Source organism: Stenella coeruleoalba (assembly GCF_951394435.1).
Source record: "Stenella coeruleoalba genome assembly, chromosome: 15".
Taxonomy (NCBI): Eukaryota; Metazoa; Chordata; class Mammalia; order Artiodactyla; family Delphinidae; genus Stenella; species Stenella coeruleoalba.
In genome coordinates, this window is record NC_137161.1 from 67,890,150 (window position 1) to 67,908,851 (window position 18,702).

At 44.8% G+C, this 18,702-nt stretch overlaps 1 protein-coding gene across 1 annotated transcript in view; it reads left to right on the forward strand.

The window, feature by feature from the left end:
- The window catches only part of DCTN5 (dynactin subunit 5), a 33,090-nt gene extending 14,424 nt beyond the window's left edge, over positions 1-18,666 (forward strand). Inside the window, exons 5-6 of the mRNA XM_079946269.1 lie at positions 2,399-2,501; positions 5,824-18,666. Coding sequence (XP_079802395.1) covers positions 2,399-2,501; positions 5,824-5,921 — 201 coding nt within the window. The 3' untranslated portion in view covers positions 5,922-18,666. The remainder of the gene's footprint in view (positions 1-2,398; positions 2,502-5,823) is intronic.
- Positions 18,667-18,702: the final 36 nt, after the last annotated feature.

Below are 18,702 nucleotides of genomic sequence, written 5' to 3' on the forward strand. Positions count from 1 at the left end.
ATCACTTTTCAATACATCAATTCATGGTATTGTCATTGTTCAGTATTGACAGGGCTTATTTGCTGAGCCTTTAAAAATTCCCAAGTAATCTGAGGAGAATGATCCTTTGAGAATCTCAGAGCTAGCAGGAACTCATTTAGAGTCCAACTGTCTTCATGACACACGGATCCTTCCTGTAGCATCTCATGTGGTAGTCTAACTTATGCTTGGATATGTGAAGGTGTGGGTGTTAATCAGAATTGCCCAAATGTCTGCAGGAAAAGCCTAACAGGCAATATTAATAGGCACTGTTAACCATGCCATGAGTTTTACTTTTGTCTCTAGTCTTGACAGCATCCCTACGGGCTTGGTTTTATATCCTATTTCACAGGATTTAAGTAACTTGCTAAATAACTTGCATAAGGAGATATGGGTAGCTATAATACTAGCAACATGTAGTTCTTAACTCCTTCTTGGAAAGTTCTCCAGGAAAGAATAAAGAAGTAGTTTCAGCTTTTTATCTCCTCAGCTATTGCCAAGCCATTCATGCCTAAGAAGTACCTGCATTTTTTATTCTGCTGCCATGTAATTGATCAGTTTACCCAGAATTCTCTGAAACCCAATTGAGCACATTTCTCTGAGTGGGCAGAATGGCCAACTCTAGAAAGCAGGTGCCCTCAGGCTGTGTGGTGGCTGGTAGTATGCAGTGAGAAGGTTCATTTCCACTGTCCCTCTCTTCCAGGGCCCTGTGTCTGCAGGTCCCTGTCTGTGAATGTGCCCTGCCATATGCAGCACACTCCTCTTACTCAGTGCCCCATGTGCTTAGTCTGAGTTATTAGGAGCTTAGGCGTCACAGGACATCTTTGAGTTAATTTGGGAGTCACCAGGGGAGCTGGCCATCTGCCCGATTTTTGATGTTGCCAATATAATAGGTAATTTGTGGAAGAAAACTTTCCAAGGAGAAATGAGCTGCAGTCATAACTTGCTTCTGACCTAAAGATGTTGCCCAACTTGGCTGTTACCACCCAACTGGAGACAACTTAGTTAGCCACTAAAGAAATTCAGACCTTAGAGGTATAAGCTTTTTAAAAAATTCATTTGGCAATCTACCCAGGAGTTCCTGGACTTACATAAGAGTTAGGTATTTAATACGGGGGGAAAATTTGAACACAACCAAATCAAAGTATCTTTCATATTCTTTGGTAAAATCTAAGATCTAGATGGGTTAGCATTATCCTGGTATTTGTTAGGTGTTCCGCATCTTCAGCCACCTGGGGATGTTTTATCAGATCATCTGACCAGAACACAAGTAAACTTATAGACCCGGATGATGTAAATGCAATCTTTCATTTACTCAGCGAGTTGTCTGAGACATAACTTTAACTGTATACAGAAGGCTCTCCTTTCCCTTAAGCCATGAAAGAGATGAAGTTCCCAGACCTTATTTCTTGCCCCCAAAATGCCGTGGGTGATGGCAGAATTGAAAAGTGATGACAGTGGATAAAGTCAAGCATTATGTCCAGCCTAAACCTTCTAATAACTACCACTTACCCATGGGGGAACAAATGAACTAGTAACTTCATATCCAGAAGAATTTGCCAAGACTTTTCCAGTTGGAATTGGCAAAAGAACAAACAGACCTTAAATTGGTAGGTTCAAAGCGAATGTACTGGCTAATATGAAGCAAGGGTACAGAAGTAGATCCTAATTTCATACATAAGTGACTCTGGGGGTTCAGTTGATGTCATGAGAATTAATCCCCTTCCCTTTTTTGTTTTCCTCTGGGAGGCTCTCAGGCAGGTCCTTTCCTCATGGAAACCAGTGGCTGGTCCAGGATTCTGTCCTGTCCTCTAAAATCCCCATTGGAGAGAGCTTTTCCCCGTAGTCCCAGCAGAAGCCCTGACATTGAGATTCATCATCAGCTCATACGCCGATTGCCTAAACCAGTGGCTGTGGCCAGGCTTGGGGTTCATAGTTTGGGATGGGAGGTGAAGCACATGGACTGAGATGGGGATGGGGCAGTATCCAAGGAAAATATAGCTTCTGTTACCAGAAGAAAGGGAAGTGGATGTTGGACAAGCGAAACAACAGATATCCACTAAATTATTAAAAAAAGGAAGAAAGAAAAGTAAACAGAATTCTTGAAGATTGAATTTCATGTAGTATGAAATGCCTAAGGTAACTTGAACTGTCCCTAGTGTATGACCCCCACCTCAAATTTGTACACACTCACATTTTTACCTCCTGCTTGTCATGTACCACCTGCAATAGGGAATAGTAGCCAAGCCTCTTGTCACTGTCCATGACTATTGTATGATATCATGAATAGAGAAAATATAAATATATTCCACACAGCAGACAAGACAACTTTTACTCCCATTTCCTGGTCTATCTCCTATTAACAAGATTTTAATTTCAGGGGCGCCGGTGTGTGTTGAAAGACTGTTGCAAAATTCTTGACAACACAGTATTACCCCCAGAAACTGTGGTCCCACCATTCACCGTCTTCTCAGGCTGCCCAGGTAACCTTGGGTGTTGATTATTAAAACTCAAGTTTATTTTCTTTCACAAAAGTAATGCATGCGATTTCTATCTCTAACAGTATGTTGATCTAGCTAACTTAAACATTCTCCTGGTACAGAGTACTCAGAAATACTATCTAAAATATAACTAGATAAATCTGTCACCAGCACAGGAAAAGTATGAGGAAGCATGTCTCTCTTGCCTTGGGCTCTGGGTGGAAAAATAAAAAGTGTGTCCAAAGAATTCTATGGCCTTACCTTCACATTGGGTGGGGTTTGAACTTGTACTTCCCGCCCTGCCCAGGAATGCCCTAACTGAAAAGTTACCATAAAACATGCTCTAAGACCAGTGAGAGCTCTAGGACACCTGAGAGAAGCAAATACATTATCTTTTGACCTTTGCCCGTAGGCAAAGCCCTCATGAGCTCAGAGTTCCAAATTACAAACATGTGACGAGACAAAAGCAATCCATGCTCATGCTAGAGAGCTTGGAAAACACCGAAAAGCAAGAAGAAGAAAACCTCACATTTCCCAACCCCCACCTCAAGACAGTCTCTTTTCTTCTACATGTTGTTTTATGCAGTGGAAATCACGTAGCTCATGTAAAGGCACATCACAGATTCACAGATGGAAGATGATATGAAGAGAGAGATTTGACAATATATGATCTCTAACCACTGGGTGGTTTATTTGTTATTCCAATTTTTAAAAATCTCATTATTCAGATCACTGAATGCAAATTTCAAAGATGTACAGAATCATCCACTAGGATTCTTTGGGGAGGAAATGGGCCATTCTGCTCTTCCATGCACCTCTGTTTGCAAAGGAGGAAGAGACTTTTATTTAGTAATTCTCCCCATAATGAGTTCCCACTGTGAGAAAGTTTAATAGTTCTTAGCAAGTGCTATATCAGCACGGTCTTGGCGATTGTTTTAGGAGTTGTGAGACAAGCATCTGAGCTGAGATGAGAAGTGTATTGCTGACGAAATATCTTAATCTCTTTTAACTTATTCAAAGCCCTTAGAACCAATTTATGGTCTTTGAGCACTGATGGCGTATGGCAGGGAAGCACTGCTAGATACTTGAAATCCAGATAAACACTGTGTGTGGAAGTTCTGCCTGGGACCTTAGAGATCATTGTATAGGTGAGGAAACTGAGGCCTAGGGAGGTTGAGTTGTACGACGTATCGGAGCTAGCTGGGGGAAAGCTTTGACAAGCACTAAAGACTCCTTATTTATTTATTTAAAAAAAAAATTTTTTTTTTTGGCCCCTCGGCTTTTGGGATCTCAGTTCCCCAGCCAGGGATTGAAACGGGGCCACGGCAGTGAGAGCACTGAATCCTAACCACTAGACCACCAGGGAACTCCCAGAGCTCCTTATTTAGAGTTCAGTACTTTTTGCACTGATAGGGTACTTCCCATGTTTATTTTATGTGACTTCACAAACAAATGCTAACCATCTAGATACTGCTGTTGGCAATCTCCCCCTTTAATGAAGAGGCATAGGGTTGCAGGAAAACTAGCATATTTTTGGAAGGCTCCACAGCATGAAACTGAGTCAAAATGAAAGGCAAACCGTACAGAAAGGATCTGGGTTAGGGACCAAAAACTCAGATGTCCACAGGAGCCTGGCAGATCATGTAAATGATTGAAGTAATAGCCTATCATAGCTGTTTAAGAATACAGGCATGATATCATGAGAACTTCTGGTGTTTCATGAGGAGCTCAAAATCTGAATTTTTGTATGGTATTTCTGAATTTTTAATTGTTGAGTACTAATTTTTTTTAGGAGATTAAATACTGTACAGACTAAACATATATTTGGAAATCTGACATGGGCTGCTAGTTTGTAAAAGGTGCCTGTGAGAATTGTGTATCTTTTAAGACCATTTTTTCTATCCTCCTTTCTCTTTGTATATATACAAGAGCATATGTGTGTGTTTTTATATGCGTATGAGTGTATAGGTATGTGTGTTTATATATATATTTGTGTATATAATATGAAACTGTTTTTACATGTATAAACAGAATCATACTCTGTTCTGTTAGGAAACTTGCTTCCTTAACAGTATATCTTGGGCATCTTTTCTTGTCAGTATGATGAGATTCACCTCATGCCTTTTAATAGTTTCATGGTTTTCATTGCATAAATATCCCACAGTATAACTAATCATCCTCTGGCATAATGGATCAAAAGAAGTTGCACCTGGTTTTTCATGATTAGAAACTTTGCTGCATTGATGCTTTCGTACATATATTGTGCAATTGGGCAAGATTATCTGTAGAATAAATTCTTAAAAGTTGGATTATCAGGTCACAGGGTATGAACTTTTAAAAGTTTTGCTAGATACTCCTAAATTGCTCTTCAAACGGTTGTATGAGTTTACACGTCCACCCAGAGTGTGTGAGAGTGCCTCTTTCCTAGAAATTCTTAAATAGGATTCCTGCATCTTTTGTCTTTCTATAGGGTGTTTCTGTTCTACTTCCATTTGTGATTTGAATATATCTAGCATGTCCGGGCGTTGGATTCAGTTTCATTGTATGAATAGCAGGGCAGTTTCTTCCCTCAAGAGCTCTTACCTTGGCTTGCCCAGCAGGCGTCACCCCAGAATCCAGGGGATGGACGAATCCTTGCCTGGAACAACGTCTGATGTAGTCAGATTTGCCTTAACTTTTCAGGTTATGCCATGATGTACTAACCTCTTTTACCTGGAATATATTTCTCTCTTTTTTTTAATTTTTTTTTTTTTTTTACTTTTTTATTTTTGGCTGCATTGGGTCTTCGTGGCTGTGCGCGGGCTTTCTCTAGCTGCAGCAAGTGGTGGCCACTCTTTGTTGCGGTGCGCAGGCTTCTCATTGCGGTGGTTTCTCTTGTGGAGCACAGGCTCTAGGCATGTGGGCTTCAGCAGTTGTGGCTCGTGGGTTCAGTAGTTGTGGTTCGCGGGCTCTAGAGCACAGGCTCAGCAGTTGTGGCGCACAGGCTTAGTTGCTCCGTGGCATGTGGGATCTTCCCGGACCAGGGCTTGAACCCGTGTCCCTGCATTGGCAGGAGGATTCTTAACCACTGTGCCACCAGGGAAGTCCCTGGGATATATTTCTGCATTTTGGGAAAGTATTAGTTGTTTCTCTCACACACACACAAATTCACATCATCTTGAAGATGTGGTCAGTGGAAATATTCTGTTAGCACCAAAGATGGAAAACGTAGTATTTAGACATTCATGACTAAAGAAAGGAGACTTCTAGAGGTTTCAACAGAAGTCAGAGCTGCATGTGGGCCTCCTCCGGCTCCTCGTGGTTGACCAGGTCTTTCTTTCCTCAGGACTCTTCTCAGGGGAGCTCCCAGAATGTACCCAGGAGCTGATGATTGACGTCACGAAGAGCTACTACCAGAAGTTTTTGCCCTTGACACAGGTCTAATGTCTCTGCCTTGTGTCTCAAATTCGCTTGAGCTCTAAGATGAACTTGGGGACAAAGTGAGCCGGTCAGCATCTACAAAGAGCTCTTGTGTCTTTGACACCTGCCGCCCTCTTTCTTTCTTTTTTTTTTGGTTTAATTCTTTAGAGTTTCTCAATCCTCCCAGGCTCTAAGCTCTTAAGACTTAATAACAGAACGTCTAGAGGAGTTGTCTCCAAATGCTGTGCTTAAACCGTATCTATTAACAGTCACTCCGTACCGTTATGTGTGGAACATGGACTCATCTGTTTCCAGCACTGCCACCCCTTGGTCCTGTGGGTGGCTGGATGGAGCAGTGCATTCTGTCCCAGTGGGGAGGTTGTGATGCTCTTGAGCTGCCCATGGCCATGAGCTACCACAGTGAGCTCTGCTCACAGGGATCATTCAGCTTCCCTGCTGCTCACACATTTGACCAGTTGCCACAGCTGCTGATAATCTGGAAAAGTGTTTTGCGACTTTTCAGAGCCCAGATTCCTGTTGGCTACTAAAACTTGAAGGGAGGGTAGTTAGTATTTCTCTTCTTTCCAGAGTGACCTGAACTGTCATTTTAATTCAGGGTGACTAATAAAAGACTTTCTAGCATCTATTCTAGGGCCTTGGCTTTCACTAAAAGGGGGGCCCTTAGTGTCCAGATTTTATTTTTGCAAGGTCCCAGGTTTGAGTCTCCCACGTGGGTGGACTAGTCTGGCAGCCACTCCTTGCCTCATGGTGTTTGGGGACAGCAGTATATGCCTTATTTCACTGGAGATGTAGCATTTGTGACACTTGCTCCCTGGCCTAAAACCATTCAACCCACCCTTTCTTTGCCATAACCTCACAGTTCAGACCAAAATATCTGTACTTGGGCCCAATCTCATATGTACATGGGGGCCTCTTAAAATCATTCTGGGGGCACAGAGCCCCAAGGAGTAAACGAAGTTGGCAGGGCCGTTCTTATCTTCTGGATAATAGCACAACCCTTCCTGTTCCTCTCTGGCCTCTTGGCTTAGTAGGAAGATATAGGAGTGAAGACCTGAGAAGGCTGGTCTTGCTTGAAGCCCTGATGCTGCTGTGAATGGGGTAGGACAGTTTAGCCTTGAAGGTTAGTATCTAGCAGCAGCTGTCTTGACTTAATATCTGGTTATGGGGGTTGCAAAAAGAGCTGTATGTAGTCATCTCTGCTAGTTCAATGTAAAACTGCTTTCTGGTTTGTCACTTTTTATGTTTGTACATTAGAAGATTGACACATGAAACAAGTCACTTGAAGGTGATCACTGTCCACCTCCAGCGATGGCAGCCTCTCGTGGGCACTTCACTGTGTGCCTGGTGCCCTTCTGCGGGCTTTATATTCACTTGCCTACCTAGGACTCACACCAACCCTGTAAGCTGGACGTTATCCCCACTTTACTGATGAGGAAAAAATTCAAAGATATTAGATAACTTGTTCCAGTCTTCGTGGTGAAGAAGTGGCTGACCCAGAAGTCACATACATGTGTGCATGTCTGCCTGGCTCTGCAGCCCACGCTCTTCAGGTCTGCCCTGGTACGATGGGACAGTCTGCTGTGTCCTGATACCAGCAGTCTGTGATGGTTGCAGGTTTTTGGGGAGCCATATCCGCCAGCTCCCTTCCCCTTTTGTGCCACCAAAAAGGTGGATCTTGTAGTTGGCAGAGTTTAGATGTGCCCTAGGCTAACCTCTTGCTTCCTAGAGAAATCTTCCAGGGCGTGTCTGACAGATTCCCTTCCAGCCTGTGTTTGAATACCTGCAAAAGGAAGCTTGCCACTTTATACGACTAACTGTTCGTTTTCTTTTTAAATTTATTTATTGAGATATAACTGACATATAAGCTTTTGACTGTCCATTTTGTTGGTGAACAACCAAAATTAAGAGAAAATGGGGTGTTTTTTTTCTGAGTATTTTAAAAATCTTTAAGTAATTTGAGTACATGATTCCAAAAATCCAGTCCAGTTAGTAAAGAAGGGACCTACAATGAAGTAGATTTTCCCAACCCAGAATCCAGTCCCATGTTCTACTTCCCAGGGACAACTACTCAGAACAGTTTTGTGGGTTTTTTTGCGGTACGCAGGCCTCTCACTGTTGTGGCCTCTCCCGTTGCGGAGCACAGGCTCCAGATGCACAGGCTCAGCGGCCATGGCTCACGGGCCCAGCCGCTCCGCGGCATGTGGGATCCTCCTGGACCGGGGCACAAACCCGTGTCCCCTGCATCGGCAGGTGGACCCCCAACCACTGCACCACCAGGGAAGCCCTCAGAACAGTTTTTTTCTTTTCTTTTCTTTTTTTTTTTTCAGAACAGTTTTTGGTCTGTCCTACCAGTGGTTAGTCTGCGCTTGGCACAAGCAGATATACACATACACACCAACCTCCGTATTCATACAGATGCGAGCACATGCTAGATGTGCTGTCCTGCACCTTGCTGCTTTTACTTAACAGTACCTTAGAGATTGTTCCATTTTGACACAGACAGGTGATAAAAATAACAACTGTTAACGTTTATGGTGTTTACCATGTACCAGGTACTCTTCTGAGTTCTTACCTTTGTTAGTTCCTTTAATCCTCACAATAACCGTGAGGTAGGTCCAGTTTTCCTCCCGAAGGAACAGAGGTAAAGTAAATTGCCCACACTTCTACAGCTAAGGTGATGGTGAATCCAGGCATTCTGGCCCTAGAGCCCATACTTTTAATCATTATGCAGGAATCCCTCCATGTTCTAATACCTTTCATTGCCCAAATTGGATCATTTGACCAGCCCTTGCTGTACAGAAAGCATTTTCAGGCAGGCAAGGAAAAGGGGGTTGGGGATGGGTATTGTTGACCCATCCGGCAATGTCTGCCACAGGCAGGAAACCTAATGCTCCCTCTGAGAAGACTGTCTTCTTGCTGTGGGCCCTGTTGTCTTGCAGCTACAATTGTGATCTGACTAGTTAAATGGGAGCCAGTTTCTTGGGAGAATTATCCTGCTTGCAGTCATTAAATTGCATCATACAGTTCTATACCACATGGTTGCACTCTATAAAGGAACACAGAAACTAGATTAGACAAAAATCCAATTAGAACGCTTGTTGCAAGTGGCAGAAATCCAGCTTGAACCAATTTAAGCAAAATAAGGGGCTTTATTGGCTTACACAACAAATCACGGAAAAGACTAGCTTGAGAAGCAATGTAATGTGAACCCTGGGCAAGTTAATTAATCTGTCTATGCCCTCCCATTGTAAGCTGTACAGTAGGAGTGACAGTAGCACCCCATAGAATTGGAATGGATTAAATGAGGTACTGCATGTAAACATTGTGGGCAGTTCCTGGCACTTAGAAGCACCCCATAAGTGATAACTTATCATTGCAGGGACAACTATATGCAAGGATTTAAACCCCATCAGGGCTCTTTGCTTTTATATCTTTTTCACCTTCACATTAGTAGTGGTATAGATTGGGCTGCGAACCATCAAAATACAGAAGATTATTTGAATATGAAAGAGAAGGTTATTTTTCACTCACCTAACAGTGCAGCAATAGGCAGGTGGTCCAGGGAAATGTCATCAGGCACCCAAGTTTCTACTGTCTTGTCATGTGGCCACATTTAGCTGCCAGAGAGGCTGTAAATTTAGTGTCTAGCTGAGCAGCCAAAACTCTGAGGAGGGAGGTTCTGGTAGTAGAAGGAGAGGGAGAGAGTGGACGTGGGGAGACAGCAAGCCGGCCCCCCCAGGCCTGTGTGTTGGCTTCCTTTTCTGCTGCTGCAAGTGGGCTTTCTCCATGCATCAGGGCATGTGGCAGCTTACAGCTCCAGATTTGCATCCTTCCAGCTTGGTGACCCTGAAAGAAAGGTTTCCTCCCTCCAGTTCTAATTTGGAAAATTCCAGAGAAAGGTTCTTACTGGTTTGTCGTGAGCCCACTGTGGCCAATAGTGTGTGGCCCTATGATTAACCTGATCTGGGTCATGACCTTTCTTCCATCCCTGCATTGTAGAGAAACAGCAGAGCTCATTTCCAAAACAAGGTGCTGGGAAGACAAAAACAATGGCTACTACGAATAGCCAAGGAGTCTATAATTATGGACTGATACTGTGTGAAAGTGTGTTGACAGTTGTGTGTATCCTAGGAAAAGCCAGCTGGACTCTGTCTCCATGGTGGCTCTCACCCCAGGGACAATCTCTCACCAGACAATTACTTTATAACCCCAGAGAAGAGAGTCGCTTTGTCCTCAGAATACTCCTAGAAGAGTGGAGATGGAAGAGACCTTGGTTGGGACTCTTTCCAGTTGGCTTAGGGCAGAGAGGGGATTATTGGCTCATGTAGCTGATAAGGCCAAGTCTAGAGCTGCCCTTGTGCTGGATCCCAGCACTCACAAAAGCGTCGTCAGGGACCTGTCTCTCTTCAGCTCTTGACTTCGCTTTTCTCTGAGTTGGCTTCATTCTCAAGCCTTCACAATGTGATGCTGCAGCTCCAGTTATTGGTAGAAAGAGCTCCCCTTCTCTGACAGAACCCCTGGACCTGGCTCTCACTGGTCCAGATTGGAGGTATCCAGCCTCAAGTAACCACTGTGGCCAGGAAGATGGAATACACTGATCGGCTGGGCCTGGGGCACATACCCACATGGACTGAGAGTTGGTGCTTGGTGGCTGTGGTGGGGGTGATTTTACCAGAAGAGGAGATGAATGGGTGCCAGGCAGTAAAAATCATCAGGTGTCTAGTTCAGACCTTTTCCCCTTCTCCAGATGTCTTCTTTGCCCAGCCTTATCCCCTGCCCAATCTCTCACTACTCTTGGTCTTAGGGAGTACCTCCTGAGGGGTACCTGGGCCTGGACTGGGGGCACAGAGAGGATGTTGCTTAGCCAAAGTGGAGTGTTCAATAAAGAGCCATTTGGAGGATGCTCCTCTGCCTGGAGCTGCTTCCTCATGGGCCCCATAGCACCTTATGGAAGGGCCCTTGTCAAGGTCTCGGTAGAATTCTAGCTACGTACCTGTGCTCTTGTCTGAGTGCATGCTATCTGTGAGCTCCTGAGGAGGCAGGCGTGAGCCTGTGTGTATCCGGCACATACTTCATGGTTGATTACCTGGATGTGAGTCCCCCTACCTCTGGTCCCCACCCTACCCCAGATAAGTCTCACATTGCAGGATCCTGGGTGCAGGGAACAGGTTGAACAATTGACTTGTGAGCCTCCTGTTGACCGATTCTGTTTCACGTGGCTGCACAGGGCCCTTGTGGTTGGTTGGGATCTGTGGTGGCTTCTGAATTAGTCACTTCTGCATGAGCCAGTTCACTTAGAGCCGAGGCCACAGTGCCTTTCTTAGTGACTCTGGCCCATCTGGGTGATGACAGACTTGAAAGGAATCAGACAAACATTGCTCCTATTAACACATCCTGGGAAGTTTCTCAGCTATAAAGCAGCGATCCTGATGGCTAGGGAAGCCTCCCTTGGTGTCTTGGTCTGGCTGGTGTGAGCCCACAGTGTGTCCAGAACGTGGAGCTCCAGCCACGTTCTGACTCACCCTAAGCCATTTGCCAGGAGAGATTGCATCTAACAAAACTAGGGGGTCATATCTAGCTGACTGATATCCTGTAGGTAGCTGCTGTGGAGCTGCAAGACCCTTGAAATGGCACTGGCAATATTGGAGCAATGTGTTCAGAGGCCTGGTTATTTCAGAACAGGTGTCAGCAAAATGTCCTGCCAGCTTGGACCAGTCCCCATAAGTCCATGATCACTGAAACACTTCTAGAGCCCCAGTGATGGGACTGTGTTTTTGTAGAATGTGTACTTGCTGCCCCTTGGGGCTAGGAGGGGGGCGCCCTGACCACAGGCTACATCACTCATTTATTCATTTAACAAATACTGAGTGTCAGGCACTGCCCTAGTGGAGAATGAGACAGAGCCAGTCCCTGCCCATAGGGATCTTACAGCTTAGCCCAGAAAACAAAACAGAGTTCTCTGATGGAGGCCTGAGGGGCCCTTCTTGAGGGTCACCATAGTGGTGAAGAGTGTGGATGCTGGGGGCAGCAGATCAAATCCCACCCTGCTGTTTTCTAGCCTTGTGACTTTGGGCAAGTTATCTCACCTTGTGGAACCTCAGATTTCTCATCCTTAAAATGGGGAAGATGTGTAGGGGTCATTATGATGCTTAAATGCATTCGTACATGAGACGCATGAGTACGGGCTCCGGGTAAGCACTCAGTAAATGGTAGTTATGACTACTATTATTAGGAATGATACACCTTATAGTATACTGGGTGTACTATACTATTAGGTATACCTTATACTATTGATATTATTAGAAAGTGAAACTATTGTATAAGGTGCAGCATTCCTATATATATATTTTTTTTTTAATTAAAAGTGAAATTAAGACCATCTTTCCCTTTATAATCAGTTCACCAGAAAGAGGAGTTGGGAAAAAGAATTGACCCTTCCTTGCTTTGCATCTATGGGGTGCCAGGCACTTATTAGAAAACATTTACTCCTCCCAACTGTCAAAAAAGTAGGGATTTTTACAGCCCATTATACAGACAAGGGAGCCGATCTTCAGAGAGGTTAAGTAAATTTGCCCAATGTCACACAGCTAATAAATGGCTGAGCTGGAATCAAAGCCAAGTCTTTTTTTTTTTTTTTTTTTTTTTTTTGCGGCATGCGATCCTCTCACTGTTGTGGCCTCTCCCATTGCGGAGCACAGGCTCCAGACGCGCAGGCTCAGCGGCCATGGCTCACGGGCCTAGGCGCTCCGCGGTATGTGGGGTCTTCCCGGACCGGGGCATGAACCCGTGTCCCCTGCATCGGCAGGCGGACTCTCAACCACTGCGCCACCAGGGAAGCCCCAAAGCCAAGTCTTATCTGACTGCAAAGTCCATGTTTTAAGCAGCAAAGCACTTGGCCCTGAGGACTGCACTTTCTGCTCTGTCAGTGTTAGTCCTTTGCTTTCCTGAAGTTTTTGCTGGCGGGTTGGCCACACCTGCTTTCATTATGCACTCTGACTTGGACCCTGAAGTACGAAGAGGTAGCACAGGACATCCTGCTTCCCCGAGGAGACTAAATAGCTTGTTCTGTATCTCCAAGGCCATTGGGCATCAGGCACATGGTTCATGCATATGAAAATCATTCAAGAAAGAGAGACACAGGAATGGAGTCCACACCTCTGACTTTCAAACCTTAGGTCTGAAGCCCGTGGGTTTTCTTGGCCCTGCCAACTTGTCTCTTCAGCTGCATTCATCTCAGCCTTTGGTGTCTGATGGGTGCACTTTCTGATTTTTGGTGGAAGTAGCAAGAGCCTGAGGTAGCAGTATGGCCAGAGGAGAGGGGAGAACAAGAAACCCAGGAACTGAAAAGTCCTGTTGAAGACTCTTTTTTTTTTTTTTTTTTCTGTTGAAGACTCTTGAGCTTCCTGGGAATAGGTACAGGTTCTTTTTATTTCAGTAGTAATAATAATAATAACAACAACAACAACAGCCATGTGCTTGGTATTGTTTGAAGTACTGTCCTCATAGACTCTCTTCACAAAAACCCTAGGAGATAGGCATGTCATCTCCTAGTTGGAATCCTAGGAGATGGGCACAGTAATTATCCCCATTTTATAGACCTGAAAATTGAGGCACAGAGAGGTTAAGTCACTTGCCTGAAGTCACACAGCGTTTGAACCCAGGGTTTCTTAAGTTCATGAGCTTAACCAACACATCGTATTTGCTTTTTGGTAGGAGTGAATGAGCAAGTGAGTGAGTGAACCAAATGAGTTTGGGATTTGGTTCTTGCCAGAACAACAAGGCCCTGAGAGGCAGTGTACAGACAGGTATGCTTTGGAGTCAGCAGAGTTGGGTTGTAATTCAAGCTCTGCTATCTCCTGGCTACATGACCTTGGGCAGGTAACCTAATGTACAAGTGCTCATTTCCTCATCTTCAAATGGGAGTAGTAATCCTTTTCTTCTAGGGTCTTTGTATGGCTTAAATTAGATCATCTCTGTAAAGCTCTTAGCCCCGTGCCTGATGTATAGTAAGTCCATAGGGCTCACTGTTAGTAGTAGTATTACTGGTACCATGCAAATAGATTGTATTAACATGGCACACTTGCAGCTATATAAAATTGAAAGTCCATGTTGACAAGGACTAGAAGGGAATATGAAAACAGCTGTTAAAGGATGAAAGGGAATTAAAGTTTCTTCAATGCTTCATCATTTTTTTAGTAAATGTTCCTAAATGGAATAAATAAAACATACATGCAGTGGGTACTCAACAGGCCTTTGAATGTATGTATGAAAAACAGTCTAACTTTAAAAAATTTTTAAATTTTGTTCGGCTGCGCTGCATGGCTTGCGGGACCCTAGTTCCCCGACCAGGGAGCGAACCCACATCCTCAGCAGTGAAAGTACAGTCCCAACCACTGGACCACCAGGGAGTTCCCTGACTTTTTTTTAATTGGTTGAATCCATTCCTTATAAATCATACCTTATGATAGTGGATACCCTTGAGGCGTTGTAATTGAAAGGGGGCCTGTGCAGAAAAGAGTTAACACTGCAGGCCTGTAATGATAGCCCTATAAATGCTGAATTTCCTACTAGGGGTTTGTGTAAATTTGCAATGAGAGAAAAAGGGAAGTTTTTAAAAAATGGCTTTGTATTTTGTGGTTCTTGTATCTGGATATATGATAAAATTGATTTAAAATGTTACATGCTTATAATTTCATAAATGCTAGAGGAACCATCTCAAACATGCAAAAATGAAGAAGGTATTGGTGGAGTACAGCTTCCTTGCTTTTACCATCAAGGGGTGGGTTGGAATTTAAATTCTTTGGGTGTTAGAACTAGGACAAGTCTCTGTAACTAATGATTTTTCCTATGATTTGTGTCTGTTCGAGCCTCTGGAAAGAGGGTGACAACATGAAAGGAGAGGCAGTCTCTGGATGGAAATACACATTTGGATTTTGAAAAAGCAGTTAAATTGATAATAAGCCGTGTTGAAATCAAATATCTGACCCTTAGAGCCTGATGGCTGTCCAGTTTGATGTGCATGTTTTTGAGTGGGTCAGTTTGGACTCTGAGACTGACAAGATAAAAAGGAAGCCTTGCTTGTCACTTGGACTTGGACCGTGGCTGTTCGGCACTGCAGCACGCCTTTGCTGGTCCTGAAAGCACCTGGCTTGATTGGAATCCCAAATTCACTGATCCTAATTGCTTGGACCTGACTCTAAGCTGAAACCTGACCCTGGCTGTCATGCAGTTTCAGCCGCAGCAGGAGGTGTGCTGCGCTGAAAGCAGACCCAGGCTCCGTGAACAGGACTCAGACCCTGGGACCACTGGAGATTACGACCCCTTCTGTGGAGCTCTAAACGATGAAAATATACATCGTGGATGCTGGCTGCACCAGCTGGGTCACATACAATACCCGTAAGAAGGGGCCTGTTCTCTGATGGGACCATCTAAAATCAAACTGCTGATCAGCTCTTTACATCTAATGCAGAGGCTAATTGCATCCTAACTTGTGATCCCTACCACAGTCTGCAAGTTGGAGGAGGGCACGTCACAGGGACTTCCACCCCTCTGCCTGCTTTTGACAGATCAGACTCTGGGCCTTCTCTGGGGGGCAGCTCACTGCTGTTGATTTGTGTGTTTGGCGTTCTGGATTAGCTGCAACTTACTGCGATGGGCTGATAGCCTTACTCTACCTCCTCACGTTTCCTTCTCTACACACACCTTAGTAAGGTAGATGGATTATTCAGATGTATCCGTCTCTGGAAAGGGATTGATCTTTTCTAGGCTTTCTCTGGATAAAAGGGGTGGGAGGTTATATAAACCCACTTTGAAATGTTTTAAATTCAGGATTTCACCCTCTGTTAGTTTGCTAGGGCTGCCATAACAAAGTAGCACAGACTGGATGGCTTAAACAATAGAAATGTATTTTCTCTGAGTTCTAGAGGCTAGACATCCAGGAGCAGGAGTTGGCACGTTTCTCCTAAGGCCCCTCTCCTTGGCTTGCAGCTGGCAGCCTTTTCACTGTGTCTTCACATGGTTGCCCCTCTGTGAGTGTCTGTGTCTTAATCTCTTCTTATAAGAACACCAGTCATATTGGATTAGGGCCCACCCAGATGACCTTATTTTACTTTAATCACCTCTTGAAAGGCCATATCTCCAAATACAGTCACATTCTATACTGGACATTAGGGTTTCAACATATAAATTTGGGGAAAACACAATTCAGTCCGTCACATATCCTGATCAATTCCTGAATATCTTTCTGGTTAAACTGTATTAAAATATTTATCTGCAAAAATATTCTGTACCTCTTGCATACAGGTCTCTGGATGAAAGGCCTGGATGAGAATAAGAGATGATTGAAAAAATGTAAAGTTAGGATTGCTGATCTGCGGGGCATGCTGATTTTGAAACAATGAGAAAAAACAGAACCTGGCAGCTAGGGAGCTTTGGGGAAGTGGCGGGGTGGTGGGGGAGTGGGTGGCGGGGGGGGCATTTATGATCTTTGTTTCTCAGAAACAAAGGAAAAGGAAAGCTCCCAGTGCTGCCTTTCCATGAACGAAAGGCATAACTGAGATCCATATTGCAGGTTGGTCTCACCCTTTTGTATGGGGTCCTACTGATAATAATTTTGCTCTAAAGTGGATTTGGCCCTTAAGGGCCAAGGAGGTGGACTGTGCAGAAGAGAGCTAATCAAGCAGGCCTGAGACTGCTCTCCTTAGAAAGACCTGCTCACAATGTTGGCCCTGGCTGGCATCTGGGTTCTTGGATTTCAGGAGGGTTCTCACCATTCCCTAAATGATAAGAGTTGCTCACAGGGCCTAAACTGTGCAAACAATGTGGTTGATGCTGCATACCTGCTTTCCTTCCAGGAATGTGGAATTTTGGTGTGTGCTAGGCAGAGGGTGCCTACGTGACCAGCCCCTAGAAAAGTCCTGGGCATTGAGTCTCTAATGAGCTTCCCTGGTAGATAACATTTCACACATGTTGTCACAGTCATTGCTGGAGGAATTAATTGTGTCTTGTGTGACTCCACTGAAAAAAGACTTTGGGAAACTTGTGCCTGGTTTCCCCAGGATCTTGCCCTATACACATTTTCCCTTTGCTGATTTTGCTTCATAGCCTTTTGCTGTAATAAATCATAGCCATCTGTGAGTAGGACTATATGCTGAGTCCTGTGGGTCTTCTAGTGAATCATTGAACTGGGGGTAGGTAATCTTGGGGTACCCCAACACAGGGCACACGGGGGACTTCTGGCGTGTTGGTCGTGTTCTCTTTCTCAGTCTGGGTGCTGTTTACATGGGGTGTGTTCAGTTTATGAAAATTCACTGAGCTGTCCCGTTAAGATATGTATAGGGACTTCCCTGGTGGTCCAGTGGTTAAGACTGCACGCTTCCAATGCAGGGGGCCCGGGTTCGACCCCTGGCCAGGGAACTAGATCCCGCATGCCCAACTGAGCTGACATGCCGCAACTAAAGTCCCCCCATGCCGCGACTAAAGATCCCTCTTGCCGCAACTAAAGAGATCCTGCATGCTGCAGCGAAGATCCCTCGTGCTGCAACTAAGACGTGGTGCAGCCAAATAAATAAATTTTTTTTTTTTTTTGCGGTACACGGGCCTCTCACTGTTGTGGCCTCTCCCGTTACAGAGCACAGGCTCCAGACGCGCAGGCTCAGCGGCCATGGCTCACGGGCCCAGCTGCTCCGCGGCATGTGGGATCCTCCCGGACTGGAGCACAAACCCACGTCCCCTGCATAGGCAGGTGGACACTCAACCACTGCGCCACCAGGGAAGCCCTAGTGTACTTTTTTTGTACATAGATTCAACTTTATAAAAAGATAAAAGAGAATATTACACACTACAGGGATAAAAAAATCATAATTTTATTTATTTATTTTTTTGGCAGCACTGCAGAGCATGTGGAACTTCCCCAACCAGGGATCAAACACATATGCTCCCTGTAGTGGAAGTGTGGAGCCTTAACCACTGGACCACAGGGGAAGTCCAATAACTTAGTTTTAAAAAACAACTTGCTTTTATTTAGAAAACATTTTAATCACCCCTTTTTACCAGGCATTGTCCTGAGAGCTTAGGACATGGGGTAGGAAAGAGGTCTTCATTGCCTCTCAGTTTATTGGGAGTCAGATAAAGAGATACTTGTAATATGGTTGACTTTTGCTGAGTCCTAGCAAAGACACCATTGGACGCTACAGAGCTGCTAACCTGGGTAATTCTCAGGGTTACCATTCCAGTATCTACGGAAGCCAGACAGACAAATGGGCAAAGGGGGTAACAGGGAACTGTGACAAATTGAGAAGGTAAGTAGGCATAGAGTTGCCACAGCTAATGGTTTTTCTTAAGGAAAAACCACAAATCTTAATTTTTATGTGAGCTCTCTTGATTTTTTTTTTTTTTTTTTTTTTTTCCTGCGGTACTTGGGCCTCTCAGTGTTGTGGCCTCTCCCGTTGCGGAGCACAGGCTCCGGATGCGCAGGCTCAGCGGCCATGGCTCACGGGCCCAGCCCCTCCGTGGCACGTGGGATCTTCCCAGACCGGGGCACGAACCTGTGTCCCCTGCATCGGCAGGCGGACTCTCAACCACTGCGCCACCAGGGGAGCCCAGCTCTCTTGATTTTTAAGTCCTGTAAATGAATCCAAATTTTAAAAAGTGGGAGGCCAAACAAAACACCTCTGCAGGCCAAATTTGGCCTTGGCCTACCAGTTTGCCAGGGATTCTGCCAACCAACCATCCTTCCCCTCTTACCGAACAATTGAGGGTCCACTGTTTTAGGCACTGGGAAATA